The sequence below is a fragment of the Pogoniulus pusillus genome, chromosome 22, assembly GCF_015220805.1.
Source record: "Pogoniulus pusillus isolate bPogPus1 chromosome 22, bPogPus1.pri, whole genome shotgun sequence".
Lineage (NCBI taxonomy): Eukaryota > Metazoa > Chordata > Aves > Piciformes > Lybiidae > Pogoniulus > Pogoniulus pusillus.
In genome coordinates, this window is record NC_087285.1 from 13,810,788 (window position 1) to 13,826,073 (window position 15,286).

The 15,286-nt window shown below is 48.9% G+C and overlaps 1 protein-coding gene across 2 annotated transcripts in view; it reads right to left on the reverse strand.

Moving 5' to 3' along the window:
* NEURL1B (neuralized E3 ubiquitin protein ligase 1B) overlaps positions 1 to 15,286 on the reverse strand; it is a 141,916-nt gene continuing 126,630 nt past the window's right edge. For both annotated transcript variants that reach the window (XM_064161824.1, XM_064161825.1), the window contains exons 2-5: positions 6,453 to 7,013; positions 3,123 to 3,830; positions 2,046 to 2,171; positions 1 to 1,187 (exon numbers count right to left, since the gene is read on the reverse strand). In XM_064161824.1, the coding sequence (XP_064017894.1) occupies positions 943 to 1,187; positions 2,046 to 2,171; positions 3,123 to 3,830; positions 6,453 to 7,013 (1,640 nt within the window). In that variant the 3' untranslated portion in view covers positions 1 to 942. The remainder of the gene's footprint in view (positions 1,188 to 2,045; positions 2,172 to 3,122; positions 3,831 to 6,452; positions 7,014 to 15,286) is intronic.

The following is a 15,286-nucleotide window of genomic DNA, read 5'->3' on the forward strand; positions in this document are numbered from 1 at the left end:
GAGCAAAACGCAGGGTGTGTGCCTGAAGGGGACAAACACCGGCACTGCAGGCAGCCGCAGCTCCGTGCTTTTTGTAAGCCAGGGCTGCAGTGTGCCCATCCAAACCCCTCACCCATCCACAGGCTGCAATTTATGGCTTCAGCAGCTGGCCAGACCGGCAGCACCTGAAGAGCCCCACTGCTGCTGCTGCTGCATCACTGCTGCTGCTCCATCACTGCTGCTGCAGCAGCTGGTTGCTGGGGCTCCTAGCGAGCTCATGATCCACTCTGCTACCCAGGTCTCAGTCTGCACAGCCAGAAGTCCTTGCTCTGTCACAAAAAGCAAAAGCTGCTGTCCAGACCAGCTTCTCCATCTGCCCCAGAAGCCTGTTCAGGGTGGACAAAACACAAACAAGTGGGAATCTGGCTATGCTACTATTTTGGCCTTAGCTAGCTCCCCTTACATGGATTAACATGACATTTCCAGATCGCCTTTGCCATTTTGAACCCTCCCATTGGGCCTTGTCCTAATTTTGTTCTACCACAGTGCAAGTATCCAGCAGCAGCCCAGAGCCATTGGGGTTTCAGGTCTGGGGAAGCCCAGTGGCACCCAGCATTGGCCAAGTGGCAACCTCCCCTTCCTGATCCGCACCACAGCGAGCCCCCTCCTCTAGGAGGAGGAGGGGAAAAAAAGAGCCTTTGCACGGGAAATTTCTCGTCTGCAGCTGGGTCAGGTCCAGCCTGCGGTTCCCGAGTTCACCCGTGGGCACACGGCAGCCGTGCCTGTGGGCCCCCCGCGATCCTCAGCTCAGTTTTATCCCTGAATTGTGCCCTACCAGTCAAATAAGGAAACACAGATAACGAGCCACTGGATAACGACTGACCAGCACGATAACCCATAAGCAGGGACGGAAAGGCATGGTTACTGCTAGCGGCGCTCCCCTTCCCGCAGCCCCGGGCGGCGCTAAGGGCGGTATATTTTAATAACATCTTTGATGACCCGTCGGCAGATTGGGCAGCAGGCGTTGAGCTGCTTCTTCAGCTTAAGACCACAGGTGTTGCAGAGGCACATGTGTCCGCAGGTGTAGATCACCGTGTCCACCTCGCTGTCAAAGCAAACGGTGCATTCCCCGTTCTTGCTGCTTGATGGCTCTGGAGGGGGGAAGACAGGAGAGATGGGAGGGCTCAGGGGGGAGCTGGGAGCAGTCACTGCAAAGGAGGAGAAAGGAACAAGGTCATTCAGTCCTCAGGATGGTACAGATCTGACAACATACAGCATGCACACCCTATTTCTTAAGGCTCTTCCTTCCTTAGGCACTGCCTGGTCTGTTTGTCCCCAGCTCCAGGCAGAGCCTTCCATCTGTTTTCTACAGGGGGAGCAAGCATGGCTCACCTGGGCTTCCCCACACAGGGTGGGAATTTTGCACAGCCGTTTTGTGGTGTGGGTGTGCAGGGCCCTGATCCCTCCAAACGAGCTGTGCTAAACCCAAGGTGTTGCTGCATCTCATCAACCATGCTTGGCGACTGTAGCACAGCACAATGGCAGCATGTGCCATGGACAGTACTGGGCAGGGCACCCAGGACTGTCTGCCTGAGACCTAAACACCAGCATGGCCATCCCTGCAGCAGAGAGCCCTGGCAATGCAGAATGCAGCATGCTGGGTGGTGTAAAACAGGAAATGAGTCCCCCAGACACAGTATTGCACCCCTTGCTAATGCAGCATGGCTGCTGAAGTAAGGGCAGCCCTGCAGGCAGCACCTACATCAGACTGACTGACTAAGCAGAAAGCAACATGCAGCCCTTCTTCAGACTGTGAAAAGCTTTTCACTGCTTTCTGTTCTCACAGAATCATACAATGGTTGAGGTTGAAAGGGACCTTAAAGTCCCAACTGCCCTGCCACTGACAGGGACATCTTCCACTAGTCCAGGTTGCTCAAAGCCCCATCCAACCTGGCCTTTCTTCCAATTATTTCTGCTGGCCTTGCAGGAGACTTAACAGCTCCCCCCCTACCTTTGCCCTGCTGTCTTGGTGTAGCTGGCACAGCCAGGTGCTAGGCTCTCCTTACCAAGTGATGACTCTGAAGCAGACGATGACCTGTTGACACTGAAGGCCATGTCCGAGTCACTGTCATACTGCGAGCCACCAGGGGATCCTGAGGGAGAGACGGTCACTGGGCTGGACTGCACAGTGCCTGCAAAGACAGAAGAGAGCTGAGCCTGCTGCGGGGCTGGCAGACTCCCAAACCTCAGCTAAATGCCCCAGCCCAGAGAGTGGCTCCCACCCTGTGAGTGCAGGGAGCTCTAGGAGAAAGTCTAGCTGCTGACTTACATCCTGCCCCTTAGGAACCATACAGGTGCATGATTTTGGGTGTGCCCTCAGGGCTTGGACTTCGCTATATCACTGCACTATTTCTGGTCAGTGCTTCAGTGAAATGAGTACGAGGTTATGTGACAGCCATCATCTGGGGTGTAAGGTCACTTCCCCATGGTCCCAATCCCCCTATCAGTAGCTGCCTCAAGCTATCACTGTCTCATTTCAGGTCTGAGGTGGCTGGGAAAGGGCTTTGCTTTAAATGGGAATAACCTGCTTCACAAAGCCATCAATATATGCTTGTCTGACAGATTCCTAAGAAAGGGGAAAGGAGAAGTACTGCAACTGGTCACCAACAATAGATCAATCTGACATCTGATCTGTGGCAGTGCTCGAGGAGCAATTACTGTCCAACAGCAACACACAGGCCTAAACCAGAGTTGTGCTCCCAACAGCTACCACCTTAACTGAGGCAGGAGTTCAACAGCTGCTGGCTGGAAGAGTGGTTACAGAGGGTTTTAAACCCAAACACACTGACAACCAGCTCCCTGCCCTGCCAAAGCCATCCCTACCTTCCTATCTGCTGCTTTCGTCCCAAAGGTCTCATGGTTTTCTGGGAGAAGTACGCAGGCTGTGTACATCTGTGACAGCTACCAGGCCTTGCTCAGTCTTGTTTGCAAACACAAGGTGAGAGGAGGAGCTGCCTACTCACACTGGTGACCATCACTTGCTAAAGACAACATTGCAGATGCACACCTGTAGCTCCTATTCTGGCCCAGGAAGTTTCACCAGTCACACACTGCCCGTTATAATTTCTGTTGTCTGCACTTACCCAATATTTTGAGCTGGTTGATTACACCATGGATTGTAAAAAACACCCAGAGAGACTGTGAGGTGTCCACACACATCAGCATTCCTCGGCTGACTCCGTTCACCCCGTGGTGCACCTCTCCATTGGGCAAGACCATGAAACTGAGGATGTCACCGTTGCTGAGGACGGGGAACGCTCGGTAAACCACCCAGTACTCCTTGCGGTCCAGCAGGAAGTCTGGATCTGCCGGCAGCTCGTTTGTCCGTAACGTACTCGGATCACAGGAGGTGATGCCAAAAGAAAGAGCCCCGTAGTAGGGCAACCCAAGGTGTCCCACTTCCACAAACAGGCTCTCACCAACGTGCAAAGGCCGGTCAGAAAACACCAAGGTCCTGTTGCTTTCCTGCCAGTTGGTGCACGCAACCATTCGGTCCTGAGAAAAGGTGACGTCAGGCCCGCGGGTGGGGTGGAATCGCAGGTCTGTGTCCAGGAAGGCTGGGACCCCCTGGGCACGCTGCCGTCGGCTTGGGCAACAGGGGATGATGTGGTTGTCTGTCCCAAATCCTGGTACCCGACTCAGGTTTAGGTTTGCAATTTTGGCCACCACTTGGTTGTTCTCCAGCTCGTTGTTATTGAAGTTGGCTGAATCGTGGTTGCTCTGCGGAAGGCAAGTGCTGAGCCGGGCAGTGCTGAGCCGGGCACTGGTCATGGTCTCTGCAAACATGCTGTCTGTGAGATAAACCCAGTGATAAGGGACATTAGAGTCAAGATACAATTTTCCACTTTCATGGTTACAACTGCTCTTTTTTTCAGCCTACAAATTATCTGAGTTCTGTTCCTCTGAATGGAAAAGCAATTAATTAATTAGCCAGAGGTCACCTGCTAATGAACAGCTAGTGGTGGAGAGTCACAGGCAGAGCAGGCAGCAGACAGAGAAAATCCTGGCACTAGCTGAGGAAAAACAAGTGTCATGAAGTACCTCTGGAACCTGGGAGCTCCTCACACTGGTAAACTGGGAAAAGTTGTAAACCAGTGTGGTTCTAAAAGCTTTCACAGTAGAGGCATCTAATAGCTTTGACATTGCTCTATAAAAGAAGCAAACACCTCAGTACCTTGTGCAAATGTCTTGTGCAAGCCATATCCACAACACAGTGATGGGTGAAGGAGCATAAGCTTGAGTAGTTACTCATTTCACACTCCTTGCCATTGCCTTACAGCTGCGAGGTGTCTAGGCAGTATGCATCCAAGAGATGTCGTTTTAACAGGAACATTTCAAGTCTTGCATCTCAGGAGTGTTCACACCACTGCAGAGATTTTGAATTGAGAGCTTTTCACAAAAGCTACTTGGAGTAGGTGTTACAAAGATTTTTACAGTAGGTTTACTTTTCACAGCAAAGGAAAAATCAAGATGCTGACTCTTAATTAATTTCTTGCCTTTTCACCTTGGCTGTGACAGGCTGAGGAAAGGATTTAAAGTCATGGGGAAGTTTGGGAGAGCCTCCTCCTACCCCCAGCCTGCCTGGGGTGGCTTTGACACTTGACTCAGAAGGGAAGCCATTAACCAGCTGAGGGAATTTGAGGCCTGTAAAAGTTACAAGTGCATGAACGAAGTCTTCCCAAAGATGGAGAGGGGGGAAGCATCCCAGCACCGACACTGCCCACATTTTGGAGGGAAAAATCACCAGTTTTTACCAAATCCATCCAGCCAAGCAGGGGCTGCCCTTGCTCAGAATCCCGTGCAGGAGAGGCCACTGGTGTAGGCTAACGACAGGACCATCTGCTTCTAGCAAACACAGGGTATCTGACATGAAGCACCCCTATAGAGGACTAAGGCACATTTGAGACACACTTCATAGCTTTCTTGACTGGCAAAATATTGGGAGAAACAGAGAGAGAAACAACTGTGCCTGCTATAACGCCACCACATCTGTAGAGCCCCAACTGGCTGAGCATCACCTTGATTCCTGGGGCACTTTGTGAGGCTTGGAACTCTGATCCAAAAAAACGTGATCAGAGTACAAGTACCCTCAGATTGAGTCTTTCACCCTATACACTCAGATGCTGCAGGCAGGACCGAGGGCCAGGGGGCTGTAATAAGCTTCTAACTATAATCTAACAAGGAAGAACTCTGACCAAGCAGCTGTGCTGTACAGCAAATGCTCCTTTACCTCTGCAATGAGCACCAGATAAGCTACTGGTAAGGTTTATTTACTCATCTGAGGAGAGCAGGCAGGACAAGGTTTTGTTTATATGCATCCTGCAAAATACTTGGAACCAGCTGGAAGCAGTTGGAAGAAGCTTCTTGTCCAATGCATTACCATTTCACAGCTTATCCCTGGCGTCTGCTTGGTGTGGAGATGGAGGCACCACCCCCTTGAGCAGGTGCAGCTTGGTTTGGTTGTTTAAACTGAAAAAGCTCCTAGGAGCCTCCAGGAAAGGGCAACACTCCTCTATTTTTAATGGATTCCCTGCAGTGCAGACCAGTTGAAAACACTCCATCTAACACTGAATTCATTTGAAATTCCACTGCTGTAGAACTCACAAAAGGAAAGTCACTCCATGGCAATTGGCTCAGTTTGCTACTGGGAACAAATTCATCCCCTCTTGCAGCCCTCCCCAGAGACAATTAACCAGGCACCACCTGAATGTAGTGATCTGCTTAGGGGTGAGGGAAGGCTTGGCAGGTAGAGGGAAGAATCCAGAAGCACAAAGGAGCTCATGCTACATTTTCTCATCACTTTCCAGCTGGAAGCTGCATTCTGTGCACTGCAGACGTCCAGCAATACCCATATGTAATGTTTGGTCTTGTCTGCAAACAAAGCTTATTCAACTGCCAGCCTAGATGGGGACCAAGGGCAAGAGTTGAGAGAGGGGCTGGGAAAGGGCACCAGGAATCTCTTGGGGAATGGGTGGTGATTTTCCAGTGGACTAGCAGTAACTGGTAGCTAGGAAACAACAGGGGAAGCCCGAACTGATCACTTCTGTCTCCTCAGTCCCTGGGACCTTTCTGTAAAGCAGTACTGTGGTTTTCCAAGCCACAGCAGCACATCTAGCTCAGAAAAAGCTGAGTAAAGTTACACAGAGCTTTCCACATTTGATCCTACACATAGCTGCTATAAGGCACAGCTTTAGGGCTTTCCATCACTGACACTTCTCAAACACATTGCTTTCTAGATCCCCACTGCTGGCAAAAGAAAAACAGTTCAGCCGAGGTACAAAACAGAGTAAGTTAGTTCTCTCAAGCGTCCCATAGAAACAATCAACCAGAGAGATCATGCTTCTTTGCTATGACGATGCTTCTGTGGAAAGAGCAAGCAGAAGAGCAAGCCGTTGGCCAGAGCATGCACTTACCTAGTATCTGCACTTCATGGGTGATTCCATAGACGTCTATGAGTGCCCAGAGAGGACCGGAAACTTTAATACCACAGTGAAACAATATTGGCTCCTCGTCGTTAATACTGTAGAAAACTCGCCCGTGACGGTCAACCCAGAAGGCCAAGATATTGTCTCTGACAGCAAACCTCTCTGGCAAAGCTTTGGCCCAGTATCCAGGCCGTGTCACTAGGTCCGGACAGGCATACTTTGGTATCTCATCAGAGCTCATCTGCGACGGGTCGTGAATGGTGAATCCGAAGCGTAGAGCCCCACTCCAGCCGTGGTGCACAGCCACCAGCTTCAGCCTGACTTTCTCATAGAGGTGGATGGGCCGGTTGGTGAAGGTGACCCCGTTGCAGAAACTGTTCCTCCGCGTGGCCTTGCGGGAGTGAGCGTCCAGACGCACGTTCTTGCCTTTGGCCTGGGAGTGGAACCGCGGCGGCTCCGTGATAGCAAGGACCGAGCGTCTCTCATGGCTGCTGTTGGGCAAGCTGTAGTAGGGGCGGCTGGAGACGGCGCGGGTCTGGTGGCTTGTGTCTGCGAAAGGGGAAAGCAGCGGTGGTCAGAAACGCCCGACCCGAGGCACTGCAAGCGGCTCGCCACGTGCGCTGTGCATCGCTCGCTGGGAAGTGCGCTACTGGGCCCTCAGATGTTGTGCTTGGCCACCACCTGCTCTTTGCTGCGCCAGTTTGGCTTTATGCAAATAAAAGGCAAATGCGGCTCTCGGGGCAAAGGTTAGCAGCTTCCCTTCTACACCCTGCAAAGCTGGATGAAAACAAACATCCTTTTGTTCCCATCACATGCATCCCATCATATTCAGGAAGGCCAAACGCTTGTAATGGTGGCTCTGAGTTTCCTATTTACCGTGCATGTGCTGCTAAATCACCAGCTGGTGGCCAGAGTCTCACTGCCTCTGAGAAATGTGGCTGTGAAGATCAGAAGTGCTCAAGATGAACATGGATATAAGATACTGCTTTCTGCAGGACATGCAGCCACTGGCTTCTCTGTCCCTTGATTTTGTAATGATCAGCTGGAGCTTCTGAGCACCACCAATAAAACAAGACATTTAGCAGCTGGAGTACTACCTCTGCATCACCAGACTACTCTTTCAAAACCTTCAACCCAGACCCTTATTCAGATATGAGATACAACTGGCACATTCAGGAACATTTCAGCCCACAAAGCCTTCCCTTTACACACAACTTCCCGTTGGAGCTCAAAGCACTTTATAAATGATAATTGTTTTCAGCTTCGCAGCACCACAGATGGCACAGAAATCCTGTCATCCTTGTTTTACAGACGGGAGAAGAACTGATGGGTGAGATCCTGCAGCATTTAAAGTCAACAGTAATTTCGAGACCAATTTCAAGAAAAGCAGATTTGAGGCCTTCACACAAGCCTGAAGCAGACACGGAAGACGCTCAGCTTTCCATCTTAAGGCTTAGCTCCGAGTTCCCTGAGGTGGAGGCAATCTCTTTTGCACACCCCTGAAGACACATGGGGTCTTGCTCCAGGAACAGGGCTCCCACAACCACCACCATGGTGTTACAGGCACTTCAGTCTCTCCACTTCCCACCCACTCCATCTCTCCTCCTCCTCCTAACTGGCTTTGTAGACTTTTCAAGCAAAAAGGGAAGGCGTCCTGGGTGCTCAGAGTCACCCTGTTAAATATAAACCTGCATCACATGCACACAGTTGTTTTGAAATATTTTGCCACGTTTGAAGCTTTAGAAGCTGCCTCCCTGGATCCTTCCTTCAAGCTGCTTCCTCCCTGTGTGTAACCTCTGGCTTTGCTTCATGACAAGGGAAGGAATTGCTGACGCTTTCCTCTCTTGGAAAGAAACACCCAGAAGATGCTGGGAGCTCAGCTGGGAAAGCTGCAGTTGTGACATCTTTTTGCAAGCAAATCAATACCAGGTAGAGCAGTGAGAGACTGGGACTTGTATTCATATTTGAGCTAACAGAGGCTCTAAGCAACTGCTGCCTTCAAGAATGCAAGACGAGAGGGCTCGCAGGCAAGATCTGAACACAGGATTAGCTTTTGGAACCAGGCAGCTGCCACAAGAATCAAAGAGCTACCAAAAAGCTCCAGTTTGCATCAAGACAAAAAGAGTAATCCTAAATTATGGCTGGCAAATGCAGTGGCCAAATAAAAGGTCTTTTGTGTCTCTTCATTCATACTGCACATGAAAACTGCTGAGTAGCAGAGGGTAATGGTTACTCCTGTCCTACACTAATGTAAATAAATAATACACTTATGTTTAATATACTTGTGTAATGTAAATAAACAGTTGCTCTTAAACCAGTGGGGGATTTGCCATTTCAATGGGTTTCCTGGGTCTGCAGGGTCAGTCTTGGCCAGGCCAGCAACAAGCATGGGTATTTATTTTGGGTATTCCCGGAAGAAATCTCATTTCTTGCCTTCTAAAGAGGCACAAGGCAGAGGATGACTGCTCTCAGCAGAGAGCTCGTGGCTCCTCTGGGTGTTGCTCCATGTGTCTGCCTGCAAGTGTTCCCCACAGATGATGCCACTGCAGAGGGCTCCTCAGCAGTGAGAGGCATGGGGCCAGCCAGCACATAGCACTGGAAATTAACCCTGAATAGCAAAGGGGTGAATCCTCTCCTGGCCACGCTTTCCCACTCTGGCTCCACATTTTTCAGATGGATGTAGAGAGCTTTGTGACATGCAGCTGGGATGTGGGTTAAGCAAAGCCATAGATAGGTGCCACCAGGACAGCCTCTGAGAGGCTCCTGCAGTACCTGGTAGGCTCAGTGCTGCTCTTTCACATCACACCTCAACTTCCTGGGCAACATCCTCCCCTTGCAGAGAAGCCCTCTCCTCTGAAAGTGAGTATTGTGGCTTTGATGGCCCTGCACTGGCCAGGAATAAAAATGAGGGAAGAGAGCTTCTGTCTTCCTCTCTGTTGCCAGAAGAATCCCCTGCCTTCCACCTGCTGTGCAGCACCAGATCCTCCCACGTAGACCTGCTGGAGCACAGACACTCTAAAGACCAAGAGCAGCAGGACGTGATGTCCTCCAGCGTGACTCCAGGGCAGGTACTTCTCACACCACTTTTGGAGAGCGCAGAGGACTGAGGTGGGAACGACAGTGACAGCAGCATGAGGGAAGGAATAGCAATGACATAGGCACCCACTTCAAACACAGCTCTGGGTCCACCCTGCCAGAAAGGAACTTGGGGCCAGGCTTTGGCTTTTTTTTGCTTTGTTTTTTGCAAAACAGGAAAGCATATTGTGGCTGCACAATAGGAAAGGCTCCAGAAGGAAATGGATGGATAATTTATTTATAACACAGTTCCCCCCTCGCATGAACACCTGCCACCAGGAATAAAGCCTGACATAACCCAAGGTAGGCCAGGCAGAGCTTTCCCACTGAAACATGCCTGAAGCTAAACTTGGGCATGTGCTTTGCTCATTATGTACTGGCCGGGACTAGGCAAGCTCAACAGGATGTTTGTGCCTTTGAATTGCCCTAATTTGTGGCTTGGCTTCCACACTTTGGATCATATTTCAGTCCCTTGGCTATTTCTTCAGGCCCTCCCTCTTCTGTCTATGCTTTCCTACTCAAAAAGACCAACAGTGGAGTAATGATAGCCAAGCTCGTGGCAGAAATGTCACCCAACCCAAGGGTGCCTGATGCTGTGATGGGCAGCTAAGAGCTATGCCCATAGCTATGCCCAACTCTTTTTTGGCTATGGGATTCGTACAGTGCTTTATGTAAGTAATTTCTTCTCTTTATGCCCCAGTTACCTGTCTAAGAGACAGCAACAGAATTCCTCAGGTAACTGAAAGAATTAAAAGCTTAAGGTTCTCAAACACTTCAATCCCTGAGCCCTGTAAACATGTCAGCAGGCTGTCTAGATCATCAAATGGGACATGAACCCACTGGGTCCCCTGGGGTGATGTCTTGAGGTCCCATCCAGCATTTTCCTTCTTTTCATTCCAGAGTTTTCCATTTGTCATCCCTATTCTCACCAACAGCAAACATGCTCACAGCACGAGTCACTCAAATGCAGAGACAGGGCTTCAGCAAATACGAAGTGAGCCATGAAAGTGGAAGAAAAAGCTGAAGTGAAGGACTAAGAATGGTGTAGGGCTTCTCACTGAAACCTGTAAAAGAAACCCTGCCTGGAAGGCAGCATTTCCATCCAGATGGGCTACAGTGAAATAGATCTGGGTTATGGACACCCATGATCTCAACTGCAAGTAGCTATGGCACAACTGAAACTCCACTTGCTTTCCAAAGGGCCAGCACATTCATTCCTTAGGTTGCACTGACCTTTGGAAAGAGCTATTCTCACAAACATTTGCATTTTAAGAAGGCACAGCAGGCAGACTGGACAAGTTCCACATATTGATCACAGTTTCAGATCTAAAAATAAACATTTTGGGGTTTGCTGTGGCATTGTAGTCTCACTGACAACAGCAGACAAAATTCAGAACAAGAGCCCTCTCCAAAGCTGCTGTTCTGGGTGGTAGGACAGGGAAGATTCCTCAGCTGGGGAGTTGGCCTTAAGCCAGACTGAACCTGTCTTCACTTGCCCTGACAAGCCAGGCAGGGCTCATGCCACAAAAAGCCCTAGAGGGAGAATAGCTTTCAAAGAGACCACAGCTACAGCAGAGTGCTATGGCAAAGGCAGCCTGCAGCCAAAGAAGGATGAGGAGAGCGCTGCCCTCCCCAAGTGCCATGGGTAGATCTGTGGCCTGCATCAACTCTGCTCTCTGCACCAGAAGGCAAGCCCTGGCTCCCACAGCCTTTCCCGAGGCCTTGTTTCAAGTAAATCCATGACAAAAGATGTGCAGGATCACAAGGTCTATTCCAACCTGTCTGATTCTATGGCAAGACAGGCAGCCCAGTGCCAAATGAAGATGCACAGTAGATCAAGCAAGGATGTCAAAGGAACAGAAATTAATGAGACCATTATCCCACGAGTGAACAGCTCAAGGAGTTACAGCTCATCAGGGGGCAGCTGGAGCATGGTCTCCCTGTGCTGCTCAAGGGCTGAAAGGTAGCAGCATGCAGCCTGAAATCTACCTGCTAGCACTCACTGCACAGGCAAAAGGGAACCCACCTGAAACACCTGTGCTTTATCTTTATGGCCACTGCTTTATCTGTGACATTAGAACTCTTTCCTATTACAGTAGATAGTCAGGTCAGTGCTGCTCCAACAACCCTGTTGAACATTAAACAGGACATCTGGAGAGAAGAGGCTGCTGGCTTTTGTGCTGGAATAGGAAAATCCCAACAGGTGGGGACAATGAGGTCAAGTTTACTGCATGATTGCAAGGCTCTAGAAACAACCTCCATGGACTGAAAGTCAGTCACAGCATGCTCTTGTAAAACCATGGTCCCCATCAGGTTCATCCCACTGCATCTATAATGGTGGAGACGACCACAGAACCAACGAGGTTGGAAGGGACCTCCACGATCACCAAGTCCAACCTATCACCCAGCCCTACCCAATCAACTAGGCCACGGCACTAAGTGCCATGCAGCCAGCTGTGGGGGTGTGGGCTGGAGCCTCACTGGAAGGAGCAGGCTAGGCTCTTACTGCAGATAATGAACCTTAGCAGTAACACCAAACAGGTCTTCGCTCTGACAGGATCTTATCTTCTGAGAAGAAGAGATAAAAATCTGTTCATGTATAAATTTAGTGCACTGCCTAGACGTTTGTGAAGTGTTAAACACAGAAAACGTGTCGGGGATCTCTGCAGGAGGCACTGGTGACGCCTGTTCCCTGCTCACCAGCAGGAATTTCCAAGGTGAGACTACGAAATCCACTATGAGGCTGCTACAAAAAATTGGCCTCATTTCCAAATGCCCTGCTGGCCTGAACGTTGGAAAATTCAACTTGACAATTAATAAATATCCCACATTTAAATTCCTGTGGTTTGCATGACCTGTCCAGAGCCCTGCTTTGATGTAAAAGTCTCCCTGCCTGGTCTTCTAACAGGAGACAAATTTCCAGGGGAGTTAAAAGATCCTACATGGTTCACCTACAAAAGAGTAATACAGAAACTGAAGCTTTAAAGGGAGACACTGAAGAGCCTGTAATGCATTGCAGGAAATGTAATATTTTTGAAGACACTAATTTGGGAAGGAGGGAGAAGGAAAGAAAGAAGTTGGTTTGGTTTTTTTTTCATTAAAGGAAGGTGTGTGGTAGCACTGAGGTGACTCTTGATGCAAATATCTAATGGACACATAATATTTTTCATTGGTAAACTGTCAGGGGAAATCTATCTCGGAGAACAAGGATTGACTTTAGCTCAAAAAACCAAGTTGTGCATCTCTCCATGAGGATTTGTGAGCAAGAAAAGCCTCTTGCTTCTGTGGCTAATGCTTGAAAATAAGTATTTTATGAGCAATTTAAGGAAAAAAAACCAAACATTGCTAAAATGCATTTTTTGTCTAGGCAGAGGCTAATGACGGAGTTATTCGAGTCTTCTAGGTGGTCCTCCATAGAAGAAGAGCAGTATTTGCCAACAACATTAAGCAAAATCCTTTTGCTCCAATCCTTTTTCTCAAGCCTGCAGACACCAGCAATACCAGAAGGACTTACAATGTTTTCAAGGCTGCTTCATCCTCTGTCTCCCATCACGTCCTCACAAAACGAGATGAACTCCTGCAGCACTGCCCCCTTCAAACTGAGTCCCTTCCTTGCAGTGGCAAACATGAAGTTCAGCCACATCATTTAGAAGAACAGTTGCCTTGGCATGAAAGCCAGCACCAGGCCTTGGCTCTCCTGGTTAACCCACGTCACATCATGACACCAGCATCGAAGCCAGAAGACAGCGAGTGCAGCTGAAGCACCAATGTCTCTCTCCAAGATCCACCAGCTGGCTTGAAGCAGAAAATAAACCATGACAGAAGGTCTGCTCCATGGATGAAAAGTGCTGATGGCAAATCTTCCACGACCTAGAAGTGATCACAGAGCCCCAAAGCCTGGGGAGAGTCAGTGCTCTCCCAGATTAGGCAGGAAACTCTCCCAACCCACTTTCAGGCCTTCTGCTTTTTGGTGGCGAAGGGAATCAAACTTGAGATGAAGCAAGCCAGCACATGACTTTGATGGTCTGGCGTTTTCAGAGCAAAGTGAGGAGCCCTGAGCTAAACCAAAATGGATCAGGCTGTAGAAGCAAGGCCTGCTATCAAAAAAGCTTCTGCTGGGTCTGCAAGTATAGGTAAGTCCACCTACGCTCCCCTCCGTTTTGCTGCTCCCCCATCTCTCTCTCTCTCCTGTTGTGCCTCTCGCTCGGTGCACGCACAAATTTCGCTGCAAAGTTGGCCCCATCTTTATTACAGGCTTTTAGTTCTGCATATAAATAGCACTAAGAATACACAGAAGCCAGCGATTAAGCACAGAAAAAAATCTCCTCTCCCCCGTATTATTAGCGAATGTGGGTCAATGAGTCTGCAACTCTAGTCACAAATTCTCAGACTTGGTTAATGAGAGACAGAGTGAGAGTGAGCGGGAGCAGGATGGTAGAAAGGCAGGGTTCATGCCATAATCCCTGCTTAAGTCTTCTGGTGCAAGTGATGAAAGGAGCTGCATGATAGATGAGGAGCCTTGGAAGTGGCACAGCTTATTGTAATCCGTTACACGGCCCTGATACTCTAGTCCACTGGCTCATGTCAGTCAGAAAGCCCAGCTCACGAGCCAAGGAGCTTTGAATGATGTCAGGGATTTGAAAGTCCTAAATTATGAGATGCAAAACTAGGTGGAACTTTTGGCTACTGGCTAAAGACAAAAGCATCTTGTCAAAAATAATCAGTCAGCTGCTCTTACTAGAGCTTTTATCAGGAATTTCTGGACTGTGTTCTCACTAACGTGCTGCATGTGCAACACGTATGATTTCATACCCCAGGAGAGCAAATCTCTGCCTCTCACTTGATGTATTATGGGTTTGCAAAATTGTTACCTTCTTTAGAAAGTTAATTTTAACGTGGGGAGAGCAGATTGCTGCTCAGCTCACTTCATGTTCCAGTCCTAAACTCAGAGTCCATAGCATAGTTTCGGGAGGCGATCATAAGCAGTAAGAAGTTGACGTCTCTTTAAGCAATTCCACAAATGGTTTCTGAGGGCTGCTGGGTTGGGAAATGAAATATTTTCCATATCTAAATGCTCAGCTTGTCAGTCAACAATAAAAATATGGACTTCTGTGATTTATTGTTTGAATTGTTTTCTAGAAACAGACAATAAAGTACACCACAAACCAAAGAGCGCTAAAAGATGTAGCACTTTGGGATGGAAAGATTGATCTGTAATGAACTCAGCTGGGGACTCAAAGATGGGAGGAGAGGAACAGAGCTGTGGATAAAAACACTCATGTTCTCTAGGGCAACTAGGTTCTGCTTTGATTTACTAAACTCATAGTAGGGGTTGGAGGGGACCTCTGGAGGTCATCCATTCCAACACCCTTGCTAAGGCAGGTACACCTAAATGAGGTTGTATAGGAACATGTCTAGGCAGATTTTGGAAATCTCCAAACCCATTGGAAACCCATTTCTGTATGAAAGCAGGTCCAGTTTCCATGGGTTTACAATGCTTACCTATTTTTTTCAATGGCTGTTACTTTGGGCAGGTCTGAAGCCCACTACCATCTTCTGATGCATCAGGTTTTTAAATCAACTGTGTCATGCTCAAGGCAAGTTAAACCTAGCTCAGAAGACCAAGGACATCATTTCAACAGTAGCTTTGCTGTTACGTCAAACAGCAATTTCCCTTCTTCCACAGCCTGGCTTGAGGACAGTACCACAGTACCTGCATCAGGTGCCTTTTCCCTAATGATCCTAGA